General features: G+C 46.5%; 1 protein-coding gene across 1 annotated transcript in view; it reads right to left on the reverse strand.

Annotated features, from left to right (window-relative positions):
* Positions 1-17,132, reverse strand: part of LOC147634120 (fanconi anemia group D2 protein) — a 111,980-nt gene that overhangs the window by 37,828 nt on the left and 57,020 nt on the right. Inside the window, 2 exon segments of the mRNA XM_086805234.1 lie at positions 4,943-5,046; positions 5,147-5,242. Coding sequence (XP_086661360.1) covers positions 4,943-5,046; positions 5,147-5,242 — 200 coding nt within the window.

The raw sequence follows: 17,132 nt of genomic DNA on the forward strand, positions 1-17,132 counted from the left end.
ATCGTCTGGAAGAGGGCCTCGGCTACAATCGGTGGGGCTCCCATCTCTGCCCAGACTCTCTCATGTGGTACTGATGATTTACTCCTAATCATGCGGGAGATCATCATCACTAGTGGTCTCTCCATCTGCTCCCACCCATCATAAAACTCCCCTCCACTCGAGGCTCGCTGCTCTGTTGTAGATCCACTCCTCCGCCTGTGATAGAGACTCGGCCCCCAGATGGCAGCGCCATACAAAAGCGTTGGTGTAACGAACGTGTCAAATAACTAGAGCTTCCTCCGAGGGTCAGGAAACTAGATGTGTGCACACCGGCTCTCCAAGGCTCCAAGTGCAGCATATCCTCTAGTCAATTTGTCCTCCGCGGCCCTCCTCGTGGTAAAGCACGGTCCAACAAAAGTGACCCCCAAGTAGACATCACTCCTGACTCTCTGTACTCTCTCCCCACCATAGGTGAACTCAAGCAATCGGTCGGCCCACTGCTGAGAGGTGTTAAACACCATTACCTTGGTCTTTCGAAGGTTCACTGTAAGGTCCCTATCCTGGCAGAAGGTCCGTAATGCATCCAGGTGTCTCTGCACCTCCTCTGGTGTATCTGAGATAAGTACAATGTCGTCGGCATAGAGCAACAAAGGGATCAACACTCCTCCCAAGCCAGCTCCATGCCCTCTTAGTCTATCAATGTAGTCGGAGATCTCATCAATGTATAGCCTGAAGAGTGTGGGTGATAGCGGGCAACCCTGCTTCACCCCAATAGTGTTGGTGATCTCCTATGACATCCCTCCCGGAGCCCGGACCCGGCCTCTGACTGACTCATGCAATGCTAAGACTCCCCATCTCATCTCAGCAGGCACCCCCATGTCCTGTAGCCTCTGCAACATCCTCGTGGTACTGTTTCAAAGGCCTTGCGAAAATCCACAAAGCAACAATATACTCTCCTCCCATGAGCTCTACCCTCCTCCATGATGGCCCAAAGCGTGAAGATGTGATCCAGGGTAGAGTATCCCCTCCTGAACCCCGCTTGTCCATGTGCCCGATGTTGATGTGTCTCTGCCCATTTGCTCAACTCAAGCTCTAGTACCGATCCATAGAGCTTGGCTAACAGGTGGCCAATCATGATGGTCCTATAGTTACTCGGAACCGTAGGATCACCCGCTTTCAGGATCAGTACTATAGTATTCGCTGACCAACTAGTAGGGAAACCTTCGCAAAGGGCCCAATTGAACAGGTGCGCTAAGAGTGGCGCGAGCACATCCCTCGCATGCGAAAGGTGCTTTGCCACTAATCCATCATGATCCTGGGCTCGACCATTTTGCAACCTATCAATGGCATCGCAGATCATGCCGACGAAGAAGAAGGTGGAGGAGGTAAGTCGGCTCTCTAGTGGTCGAGGGAGATGTGGCTGTCCGGGTATTTGGTAGAGCGAGGTAGCATAAGCATGCCATGTCTCAGGTGATGTAATAGGTGTCTGGGCTCTGGGTGTCTGGAAAACTCGCCACGCCTCCTTGCTGTCATGTCCCAAGAAAATATGGTACAACTGCTTCTTCCTCCGCACAAGGCGGCGAAAGATCACGCGCACCTGGCGATGTGTACAGATCCCCTATGCTTCCTCTCGGATGTGGCAGGCACGGGTTTCCCGGCATTCATCATCGTACCAGCCTTTCTCTTGTGGGACATTCTTGCTCGGAGGTGTGACGAATGGCCACGTGTGAGGGAAGTACAGGGCAGCTTACGTGTGGAGTGTCGAGGCAAACTGTGTCGTGAAGTCCTCCAGTGGTACATGTGGGTCCATGTCCTGCAGAGCACTGTACAAGTGGTTGGCATAGCCGGATGCTGTCTCTCTGGGGTGAAGTGGTATCAGGGGTTGTCTCTCGGGGCCGCTCGGTGGTGGCATCGGATCAAAGCGACATGCAATGTTGAAGGAAAGGTATGCATGATCAGCAGCTACAGCGATAGGGCGAGGTGAGATTGTAAAAGACTGTATGTCCGGTATGAGAGATAATGGTCCCAGCGAGTAGTCCATTGTACTCGCACCTGGTCTATCTGTCGTGGAGCGCGCTCTCCGCTGCCTACTGTGTGCCTTATGTGAAAAGCATGTGAAGGCTCTTGAACCTGGCCATCAAGCAAGGCCATTGAGTATGGCCAATCTGTGTGCTCCTAGCTCAAACTTGAGGATTAGTGGCCGCTCCTTGGCAATGTCTTTCCCTACTCTCCATGCACCGACAATAATAGAGGTGTCGGTCACTCCCACACGCCCGCAAATGCCCTTGGCATCCTCCAATGGGCTATCCTTCTCCTTCCATCCCACCACCCGCACGTGGTGTGTGGATCTTCCTCTTCCTCTCCTTCTCCATGGCCGCATTGACAAACTCCTCCTTGTTCGTCGGTGGCTTGCACTTCTTCTCTACCACAATCCACTCAGATGCGGCTTGCACCTCTTCTTGGGCCTTCTTGGCCACCGCCGCCCATGTTTGGATCTCCTTTGCTACATGTGTTTTGATGTCTTCAAGCTCCGTAGTCACATGTGTTTTGATGTCTTCAAGCTCCGTAGTCACATGTGAGGGCATGGCCTCTTTGATTTCTCCTTCTTCCCCCTTGAGGAGCTCAATCTCCTTCTTGCAAGCGGCCACTTCCTGCCCGCAACTCCACAATGACCTTGTTGCGCTCATGCAAGCACTCTTCAATATCCGCTTTCCACAAGGCATAATGCGCTCGCATCTCCTCATAAACTTCCTCTTTCAACTCCGCCATTTTCCGGTGGAGGTTTATGGCAAGCTCGGTGCACATCATTGCCATGGCGTCTGGTGTGGTCTTTTGGGCCCCCTCCAGGTCATTTTCGTGGGTCTTACAGATGTCCTGCAACGCGTCTATTGCTTTCTTTTGCTTGCTGTCCAGTGCCGCTTCAAGGTAGGTCCATACAGCGGAGTACTTCCCGCCACTCACCACGTTTACGGCCTTCCGGGGTTGTTCTGCGAGTCTTCCCCTCGGGTGTTGCTCCTGCCATGGCAACCCCTGGACTAAAGGGCTCTCCTGCTGTTCAGACTATGTTGCTACCTTGCAGGCCTGAGCAAAGGGCAGGTGGGATATGGAAGGCAGAGTTGCCCAGTGCACAGAGGCAAGAAAGAGCAAAGAGCAGATAGAGTGAAGTGGGTAGCGCGAAGAGAGATGGCTAAGAGCAGTGTGAAGCGAAGTGGAGCAGGGCGAAAAGAGAGAAAGATGGCGAAGAGCAGTGTGGAGCTAAGTGGGCAGCGTGCAGAGAGAGAAGATGGCCAAAGCACAATCAGCAGTGGGGCTGAGGGTCATGCCATGGCGCAGAGAGAAAGAGAGAGAGCTCCATGCTCCTGCTTCTCTCCCTTCACCCTCTGTCCAGCAACCCCCCCCTTTCCTCATGCACCTTCTCCCACACACCTCCTGATACCTCCTCCATCGGGCCATCAAGGCACCAGCCACGCTCCCAAGGAGTCACCATTGATAGAGTAGTTGTCTTATGTCGTGCTCTCGGCCACGCCCACCAGGATCCCGACCACGGCATCCTCACCATCGCCAGATCAGAGCCATTATTGCTCGGCATCGGAGGCACCTACCTCACTTCTACCACCTCTCCATTCTAGACAGCCCCATGGCAGAGATATTTGATCTGAGGAGAGGGCAACACTTCAACTGATCAGCATACATGGATCTACTTGACATACATTTTCCAGTGTTTTCTACTCAGTATCATCTAGGAGTCTTACTTACAGTTCTTATAACTGTAAGACAGTCAATTTATTGTACTTTTTAGTTTCATTTGGTTGTTCTCTTTGATGAGACACCAACTTCAAATGTACTCTCAGTTTTGGTCTCATAAGCCATTATGGCCTCTTAGAGACGTTCAGCATTATTTTAAGATCATTTCAACAGAAGCTCTAGATTGTTTATAACAAGTGGACTAAAGTGAAAGCCCTACACGATAACTCAGCCTGAAGCACCAGCTTGTTCTCTACGAACAAATCATCTCCAAATTCGGCTGCCCCATGTGTGTAAATAAATCATCCAGGCACTAACCAAAGAATTCATGATACTCCACAAGCAATCAACAACCCACTACCCGTGGTGCAACAGTCAAGCTGGAAGAAACAGAAAAACTGGCAAGGGCATCCTCGGTCAAGTTTAGGTACCTCTTCAAAGACAAAAGCTTTCAATTTTTACTTACGAGTATGTACCCTATCATGATGACTTGACCTTTGGGAATTTCAGAAGTGTTTGGTTCACTCACGGCTGCTCTTGTCACCAAACGGCAATATACCATCCCAACAGCCCATCTAGACTTGGTTTCAATCAAAAAACTAGCTTTATTCAGCCCTTAAAAAAGTTCGAGCTTTTAAGCTCCCTCCTTAAGAGAAAATGTTTAAGCAATAGCACTCGTTGTGCCCTTTCTTGTGAGTTGGGTGTTGGGGCTCAAACTCAAGCCCCCTTCTGGCAGTGTGGTGCAATAGCCACTTTTTTGTGCAAAAAAGAGACTTCTATTAAGTAAGGAAGAACAAACACTAAATCATGGCTGAAAGCCAGAGATTCTCATGATAAGAGTGTAAGAAAGCCACAGCCAATCAGGGGAACGGTGATGCCAAGAAAGTGCAGAGGGAGTTGAGAAGAAGAAGATCCCGTGATCCCACTCTCTCATGAAGATAGTGCGCTTTACTTGCGCTGATTTGGGCAGCCCAAGTGGCAAGAGTATGGATGATATCTTCTCAAATGGTACAGATGCACTCCCTGTCATAAATCTGTCCTCAATAGCCACTTGGGCAAAGGGCCTATTGACGATAGCACTCATCGTACCCATAGCACTCAATATGCTCATATTAATAATTAACACTGCATTTTAAGGTCATGTAGCCATGTCAATTAACTGAACGATGGTCTTCATAATGCCAAGGGAAAAAAAAAGGGAGGTTGATAAGAAAGATACAATAAGTTGCGCAGCCGTTTGAGCAGCTTGACAGATATTTCTTCCCGAGTTGCTTGTGTGAAATTTTCATTTTGTCCTTCAATCTGTGTAGAATAGGCATTTATCTGCAATCACAAACTCGGATATGTGAATTGATTTTCCACCTTTGCTTTTGTAATCAAATAAATTATAACCACATTGTGACACATCCAGAAAGACAGTTACCAGCTCTCTGATCCAGTTGATACCATAGTAAAGGGCAATGCATGCAGTTCCCTTCAAGCTTTGAGACAAGTCATTCCATTCATCTCCCACAAAAATCTGCAAGGACATTACATTCACGTTTAAAATTCTTGCATCAAGCTCATCTTATCATGTCTAGAAACATGGCTTACTGTCAACATCACTGAACTCCTTAAAAAGACACAAGCATGAACTGGTTTGGTGTATAAGGGTGACTTCAAAAGAGCCTTCAGAAGGGTGAACTGGCTGGTGTCTAAGGGTGATATCAGAAGAGAACAACACATCTAAGCCCACCAAAGATTTGGGTCTTTAAGACCCACCCCTCCCAAGACAGGTCAGTAGAATATGTCATGGCTTCACTGGGAGACGGGATGAGGACACTGGTCTGAAGCCACCCACAAGTGATAGACAGAGTGTGTTATCTTGCTCCTTAGCAAGTTTTGATTGACAGAGTTCCCCAATTCCTTCAACTACAAAACCTTGTAATGTTCAAGAATCACTTCAGAAGAGCCTTCAGAAGGGTTAACTGGTTGGTGTCTAAGGGTGATATCAGAAGAGAACAACACATCTAAGCCCACCAAAGATTTCGGTCTTTAAAACCCACCCCCTCCCCAGACAGGTCAGTAGAATATGTCATGGCTTCACTAGGAGAGGGGATGAGGACACACTGTCTTGAGCCACCCACAAGTGATAGACAGAGTGTGTTATCTTGCCCCTTAACAAGTCTTGATTGACACAGTTCCCCAATTCCTTCCATAGTTGCATCCAAACTACGTTTGAATTACATCCAAATGTTGCAAATGTTTCAAACGTTCACTAACATTTGGAAACATAGTGAGCGTGCACTTTTGATTTTATAGGTTAAAAAATAGATGCAAGTCAACGTCGTTTTTTTTTTCGCTTTTCCTTATGTGCATGTGGCAGCCTCTGTGCGGCGCTCAAGTCTTCCTACGGGCGTCTCTATGCAGCACTCAAGTCTCTCTCTCTCTCTCTCTCTCTCTCTCTCTCTCTCTCTCTCTCTCTCTCTCTCTCTCTCTCTCTCATCTTGCATGTATGGCTAATGAATGTGGAATAAATTATTTTCGCATTGCCTGCATTGACATGTCTGTCTTACCCGCAATGCTAAGGACGCCCAGAAAGAAGGCTTGTGTGGTCATGTGCGTGAAACTGTATGTTGACAAGAAATTTTGAACAAGTGGTAAATATCATTTTTAAACCTTAGTCTAAACCAGCAAGATTTTTAAACCTTTGCATCACATCTTGCATGTATGGCTAATGAATGTGGAATAAATTATTTTCGCATTGCCTGCATTGACATGTCTGTCTTACCCGCAATGCTAAGGACGCCCAGAAAGAAGGCTTGTGTGGTCATGTGCGTGAAACTGTATGTTGACAAGAAATTTTGAACAAGTGGTAAATATCATTTTTAAACCTTAGTCTAAACCAGCAAGAAGTTTAAATGTGCTCGGACACTTTATTGAAAGAGTGCACCTATTAAAGTGTGGTATAGAGCTAGCCAGCGAGCGACACATGTGAGTGATTAGGAAGAGTGGGTTAGTGCAGTCTTTATCTCACACACGTAAGCGCATGCAACCCATACGTCGACAGTGGTCAACGACTCCGGCCCTGCATGGCCAATCCAACTAGTTTGTGGAGTCAGGGGGGTGAAGAGGGATCGAATGGATGGGGGGACTAGGAACCGGAGGCTGAGGAGGAGATGAAGCGTCAAAGAGAAGAAACGTAGGCAGAGGGCTCTAAGAGGAAATGCGAGCCTGACTGGCTGAACGAGAGATTATGCTCGCATGCAAAACCCAAGGTATGTTTGAAGCTCAACCAAGATTTTGTCACAAGCCAAACCAGGCTATTCTCAATGTGCAACATCTTCATTTTTTGTCCGGGTAAACCTCCGTCGAGGATGGAACTAGGAAGATGGATTCAGGAGAGTATTTTGCATGATAGCGTAGTATCTAAGGTTTTCTATTTGGGAAAAGGTTTCTTTAATGTCATCTTTGTGAAGGGTCAAGCTATCTCTGAGATGTTTGCTAAAGGGCCTCTGTTTTTTGGACGTCGTCTTGTGCATGTTTTTCCATTAGACCCGCTTTTTGATGTTAACAAGAGCATAGTGCATATCCAGTGTGAGTCGAGGTGGTCAGTCTTCCCCCTGGCTTAGGCTTGCCTTGCGGGATCTTCTGGACCAATGTTGTATGTCCCTAATGATGAGATGTGGGGGGAGGTAAGGTAACAATGTTTGTATCACCTGGAATACTTCCATTGAAACCCCAAAGTCAATAGATGTGGATCTCGGTCAATTGGGTACCTTGGAATTAGATCTTAAATTTGGTGCATTCCCAAGTGCATGCTTCAAGTGTGGAGGATTCGGCCATATTGCAAAAGATTGCCCTGACCTGATTGCTGCTAAAAGGGAGGAGGTAAAAGAGGATAATGTGAGTGGAGTGGACAAAGCTAAAACCTCTATTGAAAGCCAGAAGAATGAGGAGAAAGGAAAATAAGTGGTGAATGAGTCTGGGAAAGGCACCTTGGAAGGGGAATGGGTTAAGGTTAAAGGGAAGCCCAGCGTTAGGCACGCTAAGGTAGAAGCTAGGAAAACTCAACCTAACCGGGGGTCAGAGGGTAGAAGGTCGGACTCTCTTGGGAATCTAAGTCCCGTCTATTACTGTAATCCGTTTAATCCACTTAATGATAATGATAGTTACCCCTCGTTGGAACAAAGATTTGATTTCATAGTAGAAGCTGTTGGGAAAAAATGGGAGAGACAAAGCTAAAACTGAAACTGAAATGAGAGCAAGACTAAAAGGAAACACAAAGCTTAGACATACCTTGAGATGAGTGTAGACAAGACACAAGATTGATATTCATTGATGTGACACCTACAATTTATAGGTGAGAAGTACAAGATTGAGTAGACTCACTTCTGGGATAAATGTAGAGGTGCCACATGGCACTAGACTCAAGACACAAAGACTAAACTGAAACTAGACTAGAGAAATAGTGCACCTAGTGTGCACTTATTTCCAACACCCTCCTTAAGTGGACACTAGGAGGAAGAAAAAAGACAAGACTAGAAGACAGACATAAAGACTGATAGACTGAGAGACAAGACATGAGAGACAAAAGATCCTGAGACACCCCTCCTCAAGTGATATCCTCATATGGGTCCACAAGGGTAGGGACAAGAGTGGATCATAGACAGACAGAGAGAGAGAGAGAGACAATCAGCCAGTAGAGTGGTCCCACAGAGAGAGAGACTTTTTCAGATAGACATGAGAGAGACTGACAGATAGAAGATAAATGGGAACATAGACAGAGAATGCCAAAGACATGTGGGTAACTAATCCACAAAACATAGGCATATAGACTGATAGACAGAGTGTCAAAGACATGTGACAGGATAGACACACAGGATAGACACATAGACACAGAGACTGACTGATTGTAAATAGACAGAGAGATGGACCTAGATAGATAATCCCTCCTCAAGGTCAATCCTCCTGCTAGAGTGGGTAATGCAGGGGTGCCTCTTGGATAGGGACTAAGATAAGTCCATGTAGACAAATAGACATGATATTACCCCATGATCTACATCATTGGTGATCAATGGTGGTAGATAGCATGAAAGCATAGACAAATATGAGAGAGATGGGAAGGTCTTACCATATTTGGCAGTGTCTAATCCCGTACAAGATAGAGAAGTAAATGAAATTCAGTATTGAGATTTTTATTTTTTATTTTTATTTTTATTTTTCAAGAGATAGAGAGTAGACTGAAAATAGAACACAACATACACTTGATTGTTGCTTTAAATTTGCTGCTGTCTGCAGGTCTGGCTGGTCCAATAAACAGCTAACCCACATGTGAAGATGGAGAGGAAATGGGAAATAACAAAGGGGAAAATGCCTTTTGCACAGATGTTGCAAATCAGGTCCAAAATCAGCATTGGAGTTTACCTTCACAAAAGGAGGTGTCGAGCTGATGTCGAGAAGACCAGAGATCCAAAAATGGCGAGTTGTTGCATGAGTTGAATATCCAGGAGGTCCACGACTTGAGAAGACATGTCAACCAGGAGAGACTCCAGCTATGGAGGGTGAAAAGCATCCATTGTGGTGAATGGATAAGAGAGAGAGAGAGAGAGAGAGAGAGAGAGAGAGAGAGAGAGATGTGACAATCTCAAATGAAAGAGACAATGGTTGCAGCACGTACAATGACAATAGATTGATGATGGACAGGAGTAAGCGGGGCGCGAGCAGGTGAGCAGTAGGCACAAAGAGGTGGGTGACCTGCTGCAGCAGCAAGTCAATGACAGACAACAAGCAAAGGTGGCAGTGGCTAGGTGGGCAGCGTTGCAGCAAAGCGACGCAGCATTGTGAGAGGTACAGGTGGGCTGCAGTGGCGCTCAAAGATCTGATGGCAGCAGACGTGCCTTTATTTTGGTCAGTGGAAAGAATAAAAAACACACAGTGGTTTCAGTGGCGAGGCAGTGATGAAGCAGTTCAGAAAATGGAAAGAAAAATGCAGCATAGTAGCACTGCTCTGATACCATGTTGGGAAAAAATGGGAGAGACAAAGCTAAAACTGAAACTGAAATGAGAGCAAGACTAAAAGGAAACACAAAGCTTAGACATACCTTGAGATGAGTGTAGACAAGACACAAGATTGATATTCATTGATGTGACACCTACAATTTATAGGTGAGAAGTACAAGATTGAGTAGACTCACTTATGGGATAAATGTAGAGGTGCCACATGGCACTAGACTCAAGACACAAAGACTGAACTGAAACTAGACTAGAGAAATAGTACACCTAGTGTGCACTTATTTCCAACAGAAGCTTGGAAAGGAATCCAAAATCAACAGAATAATACGAGGAATGAGGAGGAGATTGAGATGGTCCCGGAGACTGCCCTTTCATGAAGAACTATTGAGAGTTTACTGGGTGTACGTGGAATGTTAAGGGTATCAAAGATAAAAAGAAGAATGTCTTATTTTGAGGGTTAGTGAAATCTTGGGGCTTCTCGATTTTTGCTATCCAAGAGCATAATCTTTTTGGGAAAATCCCTAGAAGAGATAGGTTTAGTGAATAGGTGATTTTTTATGGAGGGGTTAATTTGGGCTACAGTGGGGTAATGACCCTAGTGAGGAGAGAGATTAATCCTAGTGTCATTGCCAACCACCCTCAAGCAAGATTTTGATAGTTGAGGTTTTGGTAAATGGGGAAAGAATATGGATTATTAATATATATGGAGCTCACAATCACCAAATTAGGAGTAATATGTGAAATTGGATTGCCAACCTAAATATTCAAGTTCCTTGCATTCTAGGTGATTTTAACATGGTGGAAAGGTTGTGGATAGATGTGGTGGCAGTACTGTCCTCTTCGGGAAGGAGAAAGGAAAATGGGAGGATTTTAGAAGGGATTTGGGTCTTAAGGATAGCTAGCATTTAGGGGACTGGAGAGAATCTGGGCCATACCTATTTTAGCCTTCGATATTTATTCTCCTCCTCCACAATTGACAAGGTTTTTTTTAGTCATCAGGCTTCGTGGGTGCCTCACACTCTGAGAGTTTCTGTTGATTGCAGTTCTACTCTCTCTGATCAATTGCCTCTGAAGTGGGGCTGGAACACAAATGATGGGGCTGACATTGATCTCTCTCACTACCCCACAAGGAAACTGAGAGTGAATACCTTGCTTCTTAAGAACCCTCTCTTTGTGGATTATAAAGAAGAATCAATTAGAAAACTTAAAAAGAGAGGGGGGGCTGAAGGTGCTTGGAGGCAGTTTGCCAATGAAATGCAAGGGATTATCAGAGCTATGGGTAAATTGAGAGCTGAGGAAAGGAGAGGGAAAAGAAGGAAATGGGCTGCTTTGTTAGAGCAACTCCTTGTCAAGAGACAAACTAGAGGACTAAATGCTAAGGATACTGCCTTGTATTTCAAGTGCCAAGCTATGGGTAAATTGAGAGCTGAGGAAAGGAGAGGGAAAAGAAGGAAATGGGCTGCTTTGTTAGAGCAACTCCTTGTCAAGAGACAAACTAGAGGACTAAATGCTAAGGATACTGCCTTGTATTTCAAGTGCCAAGCTAGCATTAAGGAGGAGGAACATAGATGGGCTAGAGAGCACGATAAATGGACTAAATGGAAATTCTTTAATAACAAAAGGAAACCAAACAGCAGTTTATTCAAACTTCCAAAAGGGAAGAGAGAAAGTGAGGTTGTGGGAAGCATTTTGCATGAAGATGGTACTCCCTTGAATGATATGAATACTCTTGCTAAGAAATGGGTTAAATTTCTGGGATCTACTCTTAGCTTGAAGGAAGATTTCTCCTTGAGGAGGTTCTAGGCTGAAGATAGGTTGTTGGGCCTACTGAGCCAAAACGTGGATCCACACAAAGCAAGGTGGTTAGAGAGGGATATAGATGTGGAGGAATGTTGGTGTGCCTTGTTAAAGCTGGGGAGAGATAAAGCCCCAAGCTGGGATGGTCTTTCCACATAGTTTTTTATAGCCTTTTGGTTTTCCTTGAAGGTTTTTGTGGGTGAAATTTGTAGAAAAGCTTTCAATATAGGGCATATGGATAAGGACTTCAAAGAAGGGCTGGTGAAACTTATTCCAAAGCAAATTGCTTGTAACATATTTGGCCACTAGACGCCCATCACCTTGCTAACTGTGATTTACAAAATTTTGGCCGAAGTGAATGCTCTTAGAATTACTCCAGTGTTGCAAGATGTGGTGTCCAAAAAGCAACATGGTTTTATCAAGGGTAGGTCAATATATGATAACATTTTTGGAAAGAGATGTGGCTCTCAAAACCCAACAAAAATGCATCATGCTCCAATTGGATTTAGAGAAAGCCTACGACAGGATTCATTGGTTCTTTGTGGGAAGAGTGATGGAAAAGCTTGGCTTTGGGATTAAAATAGCAACTTGCATTTGCACTCTTACCTGGAGTGGTTACTCTAATGTGTTGCTGAATGGAAGAGTTGTAGGTGGGTTTGAGATCAAGAGATCAATGAGACAAGGTTGTCCAATGGTCACCCTTTTGTTTGTTATTGCTTCTCATCCTCTAGTGATCTCCTTAGAGAAGGTCTGCAGAGATGGAAACATCATTGGACTAAAGCTTAAGCATAGTGATCAACTGGTTATTCAATGTTCTGACATGTGACTGATCTCTAAAGCTTAGAGACTAACCTACGTAGCTCGTGCTTGACTATCCCTAGACTGAGGGCTCACAAAGGGGTCACGGCGTACAACAAATAATCCTAGGAAAGGTTCTACTTCTGTACAAATGCTGCATTCAAGATCATGCCAATGTGTCAATGTGTACCCCAGTGCAAGGTGCACGTGACAGCTTGGGTAGCCTGGGACAAACTGACAGTTCCAAGAGGAGGTGGCATTGGTATTATTCATATGCCTACTAACTGTATTGCAAGGACTGCCTTGATGCTTCCTAAATGTCTATCTCAAAACACTAATTGGGCACTAATGATGAGGGAATTGGTTGAGCTCTGTGATGTGTTGGCTAGAGGTAAATGGATGGACTTAAGTTGGAAGGATAAATTGTTTTCCTTTGCCCCTCTTAAGGTCACCAGTTCAGCAGTTTGCAAAATGCTATGCCAAAGATGGAAAGACTGCTTGGGTCTCATTACTTGGGATGGGGGTTGCAGAGTGACTAGCAACTCTATGTTCAGCTTGGGTATTTGGTGGACACACAAATTTAACCCCCCTTTGGCTTTACTTGACATATCCTCAGCTAAGAAGCTTAATAACAAAGGCCTTAGGTACTTGGATGGTTGTTGGGATCGGGAGGTGGTAGGGTGGAAAGATGTGGACCACATAATTTGGGAATTTCATTTATCTGGTAGGGGAGATAGACCTGGTAGCTCAGGTACTTGATCTGACTCAAAGGGAGCTGTACTCTATTGCTACTGATGACTCACTCTAGATTAAAGATTGGTTTTGGCTCAATGGTATCAAGCTAAAGGATGGCAAAACCAGAGAACTGTACTCACTGGTGAGAGAAGGGGGGATGCCAATGTGGATTATTGCAATAAAATTTGGAAAGTCAATTGGAGCCCCTCCTCTTGGAAAAAGAGGTGGAACCTTCTTTGGGATAGTCAGATCCCTAAGAAGTTCCAGGTCTTTATGTGCAAGGTTGGTATGTGGGCATTGCCTATTGGTTCTAAACTTCAAAAGACAATTATATGGGACTATCCATGGGTGGCATATTTACAATTGGAGGGTGCATCACACACCGGTTAAAAGATTGGAGACCGCTTAGCTCCCCAAACCTTGGCCTGCGCCCCTCTGCCTCTGTGCTTGTTTCGCCCCCATCCTTCCTCCGCCTCCCATCCTTCCTCCACCACTGTTCGCCCCTGCCTCTACCCGCCCTTCTTCCTCCCGCTGTTGTCTCCTGTTTGCGTTGTTTCGCCTCCCATCCTCTCCCCGCCTCCCCTCCTTCCTCCGTCGCATCCCTCTGCACAACCCTTGTTGTGCTGCTCTTCCCCCGCCCAACTTTGCCTGTTTGTCCAGCCATCTTCCCCTCCCCCTTGCTTCCCTTTCCTTTTTGTTTTTCCTTTTCCACCCTCCCTTCCTTTCCTCCGCCTCCTTGCCTACCTCTTCCCCTTGGTTCGGATTGCTCCTCATCCGGGTTCAAGTCGGCCTTTTTCTTCGATTAGCACCATGGCTAATCATCCTCCATCGACCGAGCGAACCATTGTTTTTTACGAAGCCGAGCTCGCGGTCCTCTTCGTCGACATCGAGAAAGACTCCAAAACGACCCTCATTGCCAAAATCTTTGGATCTCACCCTTCCCATCTCCAAGCTCGGGATTGGGTCCTGGCGGCTCTGCATTCCGGCCTCGCTCCACACTTTCGAGATGTCAGGTTGTTTGGAAGAGGTTTCTTCCAAGTGGATTTTGATTTTGAGGACGCAGCCTCAGAGGTTTTGAAGGGCAGCCGTTTGCCATTGGGCCCGAGGAAGGTTTTTTTCTTCCCTACTCCAGCTATTTGGACCCTGTTGAGGAAGACCGCAACCGTTTCCCGATTACTCTCAGATTCCTAGGTCTTCCTCGCGCATATTGGCCTATGCTAGAGGTCATCATGTCCACCTTTGGGTTGGTTCTTCAAGTGCCCCCCCTCCACGCCTTGCCGACATCTTTTGCCCAGGTGGTCACTACCTCAGCGGATGCTGTCCCCCCCCAGGGTCATGGTTCTTGCCCGTGACATTGAGCTCTTTGAGGACTATGTTTTGCTTCCGGGCCCTAGTGGTCCTTTGAAGCAACGTATGGAGACTGCTAGTAAACCCGATCAATGCCGGGTTTGTCACCAACAAGGTCACTTTGCTCGAGATTGCCCTCGAGATCGAGGTCGCAGGAGGCCTCGCAAGTGTGCTTCTCAGACGCCACATCCCTTGGATCCTTCTGGTCAAACAGTCCGCAAGGTGTTGCGAGCTGTCTCTCACGCCCGCCACCCTAGTGCAATTGATGGGAAGACCTCCTCAGATCTTGTAGCTCAGATAGATGATGTTTCTGGACAGAGGGATGTATCAGCTCATGCATCTTTGCAAGGAGATAATATATCAGAACAAGATGATTTTGTTGATTCTTCTCTTCTTGGAGGGGACGATATGCAAGATGTTCAGCGCAGTGGGGATCATGTATTGCAGAATTTTCAGCATGATGCCATTGCCCTTGATGCCCCGCAGGGCGCACAGGTTTCTCATACATATGCAGGTACTGTGCAGGGCCTCGGACAAGGGCATGTCAATGGACTTTGCCCTGTGGATTATCTCATCCTCCAACATTATGAGAGGCATCCTCAGGCTGCATATCGTCTTCTTAGATCGCGGGTCAATCCCTCTTCTCTTCCATGAGAATCGTCTCATAGAATGTCCAAGGCCTTGGAGGGCTTCCCACCCGTGGTAGGAAGCGCCTTCTGAAGGACCAGCTTCACCCTGCTGTTACAGGAGGGTCTATGGATATACTTTTGTTGCAGGAACACAAATTGGATAGACCTCAGTGTGGCAAAACTGGTAAGATGCTTTCAGGCCACACCTTCTGGTCCTCGGCTGTTCGGACTAGAGGGGGTGTTTGCATTTCAATGGCAGCATCTGTTATGCCTCATGTTATTGGGCACGGTGTTATCATCCTTGCTAGAGCGCAATGAATCTTCATCATGCATGAGGGTCAGAAATTACGAATCTTGAATATCTATGCACCTAACGTGAGAGGTGAAAGGGTGGCCTTTTGGGACACCATTACAAATGTCATTCCCCAAGTTGATCATTGGATAGTGGGAGGAGAGTTCAATATGGTTAAGCAACCTTCTCACAAGAAGGGTGGACGCGAAGGGGGTTTAAACCCTTTGGAGGGAACCTCATGGGAGAGGTTCACGCTTCCTTTCTTTGGCAGGGATTGGTGAACTGAGGATCACTTCCAGAGAAGGCCAAACTCCTTATCTTTCTCTTGGCATATCTGCAAGAGCGGGGATGAGGGCATCCTTGCACGTCTGGACAGATTTTATGTGGATGATTGGTCCCTGGAAAGAGGAGGCACCATTGAAATTATGCCTGGCACCACCTAATGTGATCATTGCCCCGTCATTCTGTGTCTCAGGGAGCCTGGGGCTCGCTCGGCCTCTCCCCGTGTCCGTATCCATGACTCTCTTTATCTAGATGCTGACATCTCCCTTGAGATCAGAGAGAGATGGAGATCTTGTGACGGTCCTGATCCTCATCATAATATTGCGCCGGCTCTTGAGAGGACCAACAATCATTATCATAGCGTTGCCTTGTCCAGGAAGAAGGAGGCTCTGGACAAGGAGAGAGCTATTAGGCGTAGGAGAGGAAACTTGAAAAGCATCCACATGCGCCTTGGATTACAGACCTCTTGACCACAATTAGAGCAGAGCTGCAGTTGGCCATGATAGGAGGGCAGAGTTTGCATTTCATGCGAACGAGGCTTTTTGGACTCAGATGGGTGTCAGATGCAACAAAGAGTTTTTTTCACCACACATGCCTTCCCGTAGCAAGGATTCTGTGAGGTGCTTGCAAGATTCACATGGTGAGGTTCACATTAAGCCTCATAAGGTAAGGGGTATTGCTTCATATTTTTATCGGTCTTTGTTGACTGCAGAGGTGCCCTCTCATCCGAGAGATGTGGCACGGCACAAAGTTTGGGAGTGCATGCCCAGGCTCATTACAGAGACTGTGTGTTCTTCCCTGGATGCCCCTTTCTAGAAGTATGAACTCCTTCACGCACTGTATGCTCTTTCCAGTGGTTCATGCCTAGGGGATGATGGTCTTTCTCTCGCCTTCTTTATTCTTTTTTGGGATCATATTGGAGATGCTATCACTGTTGCCCTTCAAGAAATGTGGCTGTCACGTATGAGGCCGCCATACCTCACATAGGGGTTGATTCACCTTATCCCCAAGAGGGGGGACAAGACTGACATCAAGCAATGGAGACCCACCACTCGCCTTGGATCTGCATATAAGATCTCAGCTAAAGCCTTCAGTATACTTTGCAGCCGATTCTCCAAAGGACTATCCATGATACACAAAATGGGTTCCTCCAAGGAAGGAGTATATTTGATAACATCTTTTCTTTCTGCGAAGCTGTAGAGTGGGCAAAGTCTAGTCAGCATCCTCTTGCCATTCTTTTGCTTGATTTTGAAAAAGCTTATGACACAGTGGACTGGGATTTTTTGGAGGGCACTATGGCACACATAGGGTTTTCCCAAAACTGGATCAGAGGGGTGTCCTGCCTAAACAGGCGGGCTCATAGCACTGTTTTAGCTTGTGGGGGGTGCGTCAAGCGTTTTCAAGTTTCCCGTTCGGTGAGGCAGGGCTGGCCCCTCGCCCCTTTACAGTACCTCATTGTAGCTGAGGCTATGAGCAGGTTTCTTCGAGCTGCCCCTGGTGTTGTGGGTCTCAGGCTGCCTTTATGCACGGAGGAA

This window comes from Cibotium barometz, chromosome 11 (genome assembly GCF_041138505.1).
Source record: "Cibotium barometz isolate CiBa-2024 chromosome 11, ASM4113850v1, whole genome shotgun sequence".
NCBI classification, from domain to species: domain Eukaryota; kingdom Viridiplantae; phylum Streptophyta; class Polypodiopsida; order Cyatheales; family Cibotiaceae; genus Cibotium; species Cibotium barometz.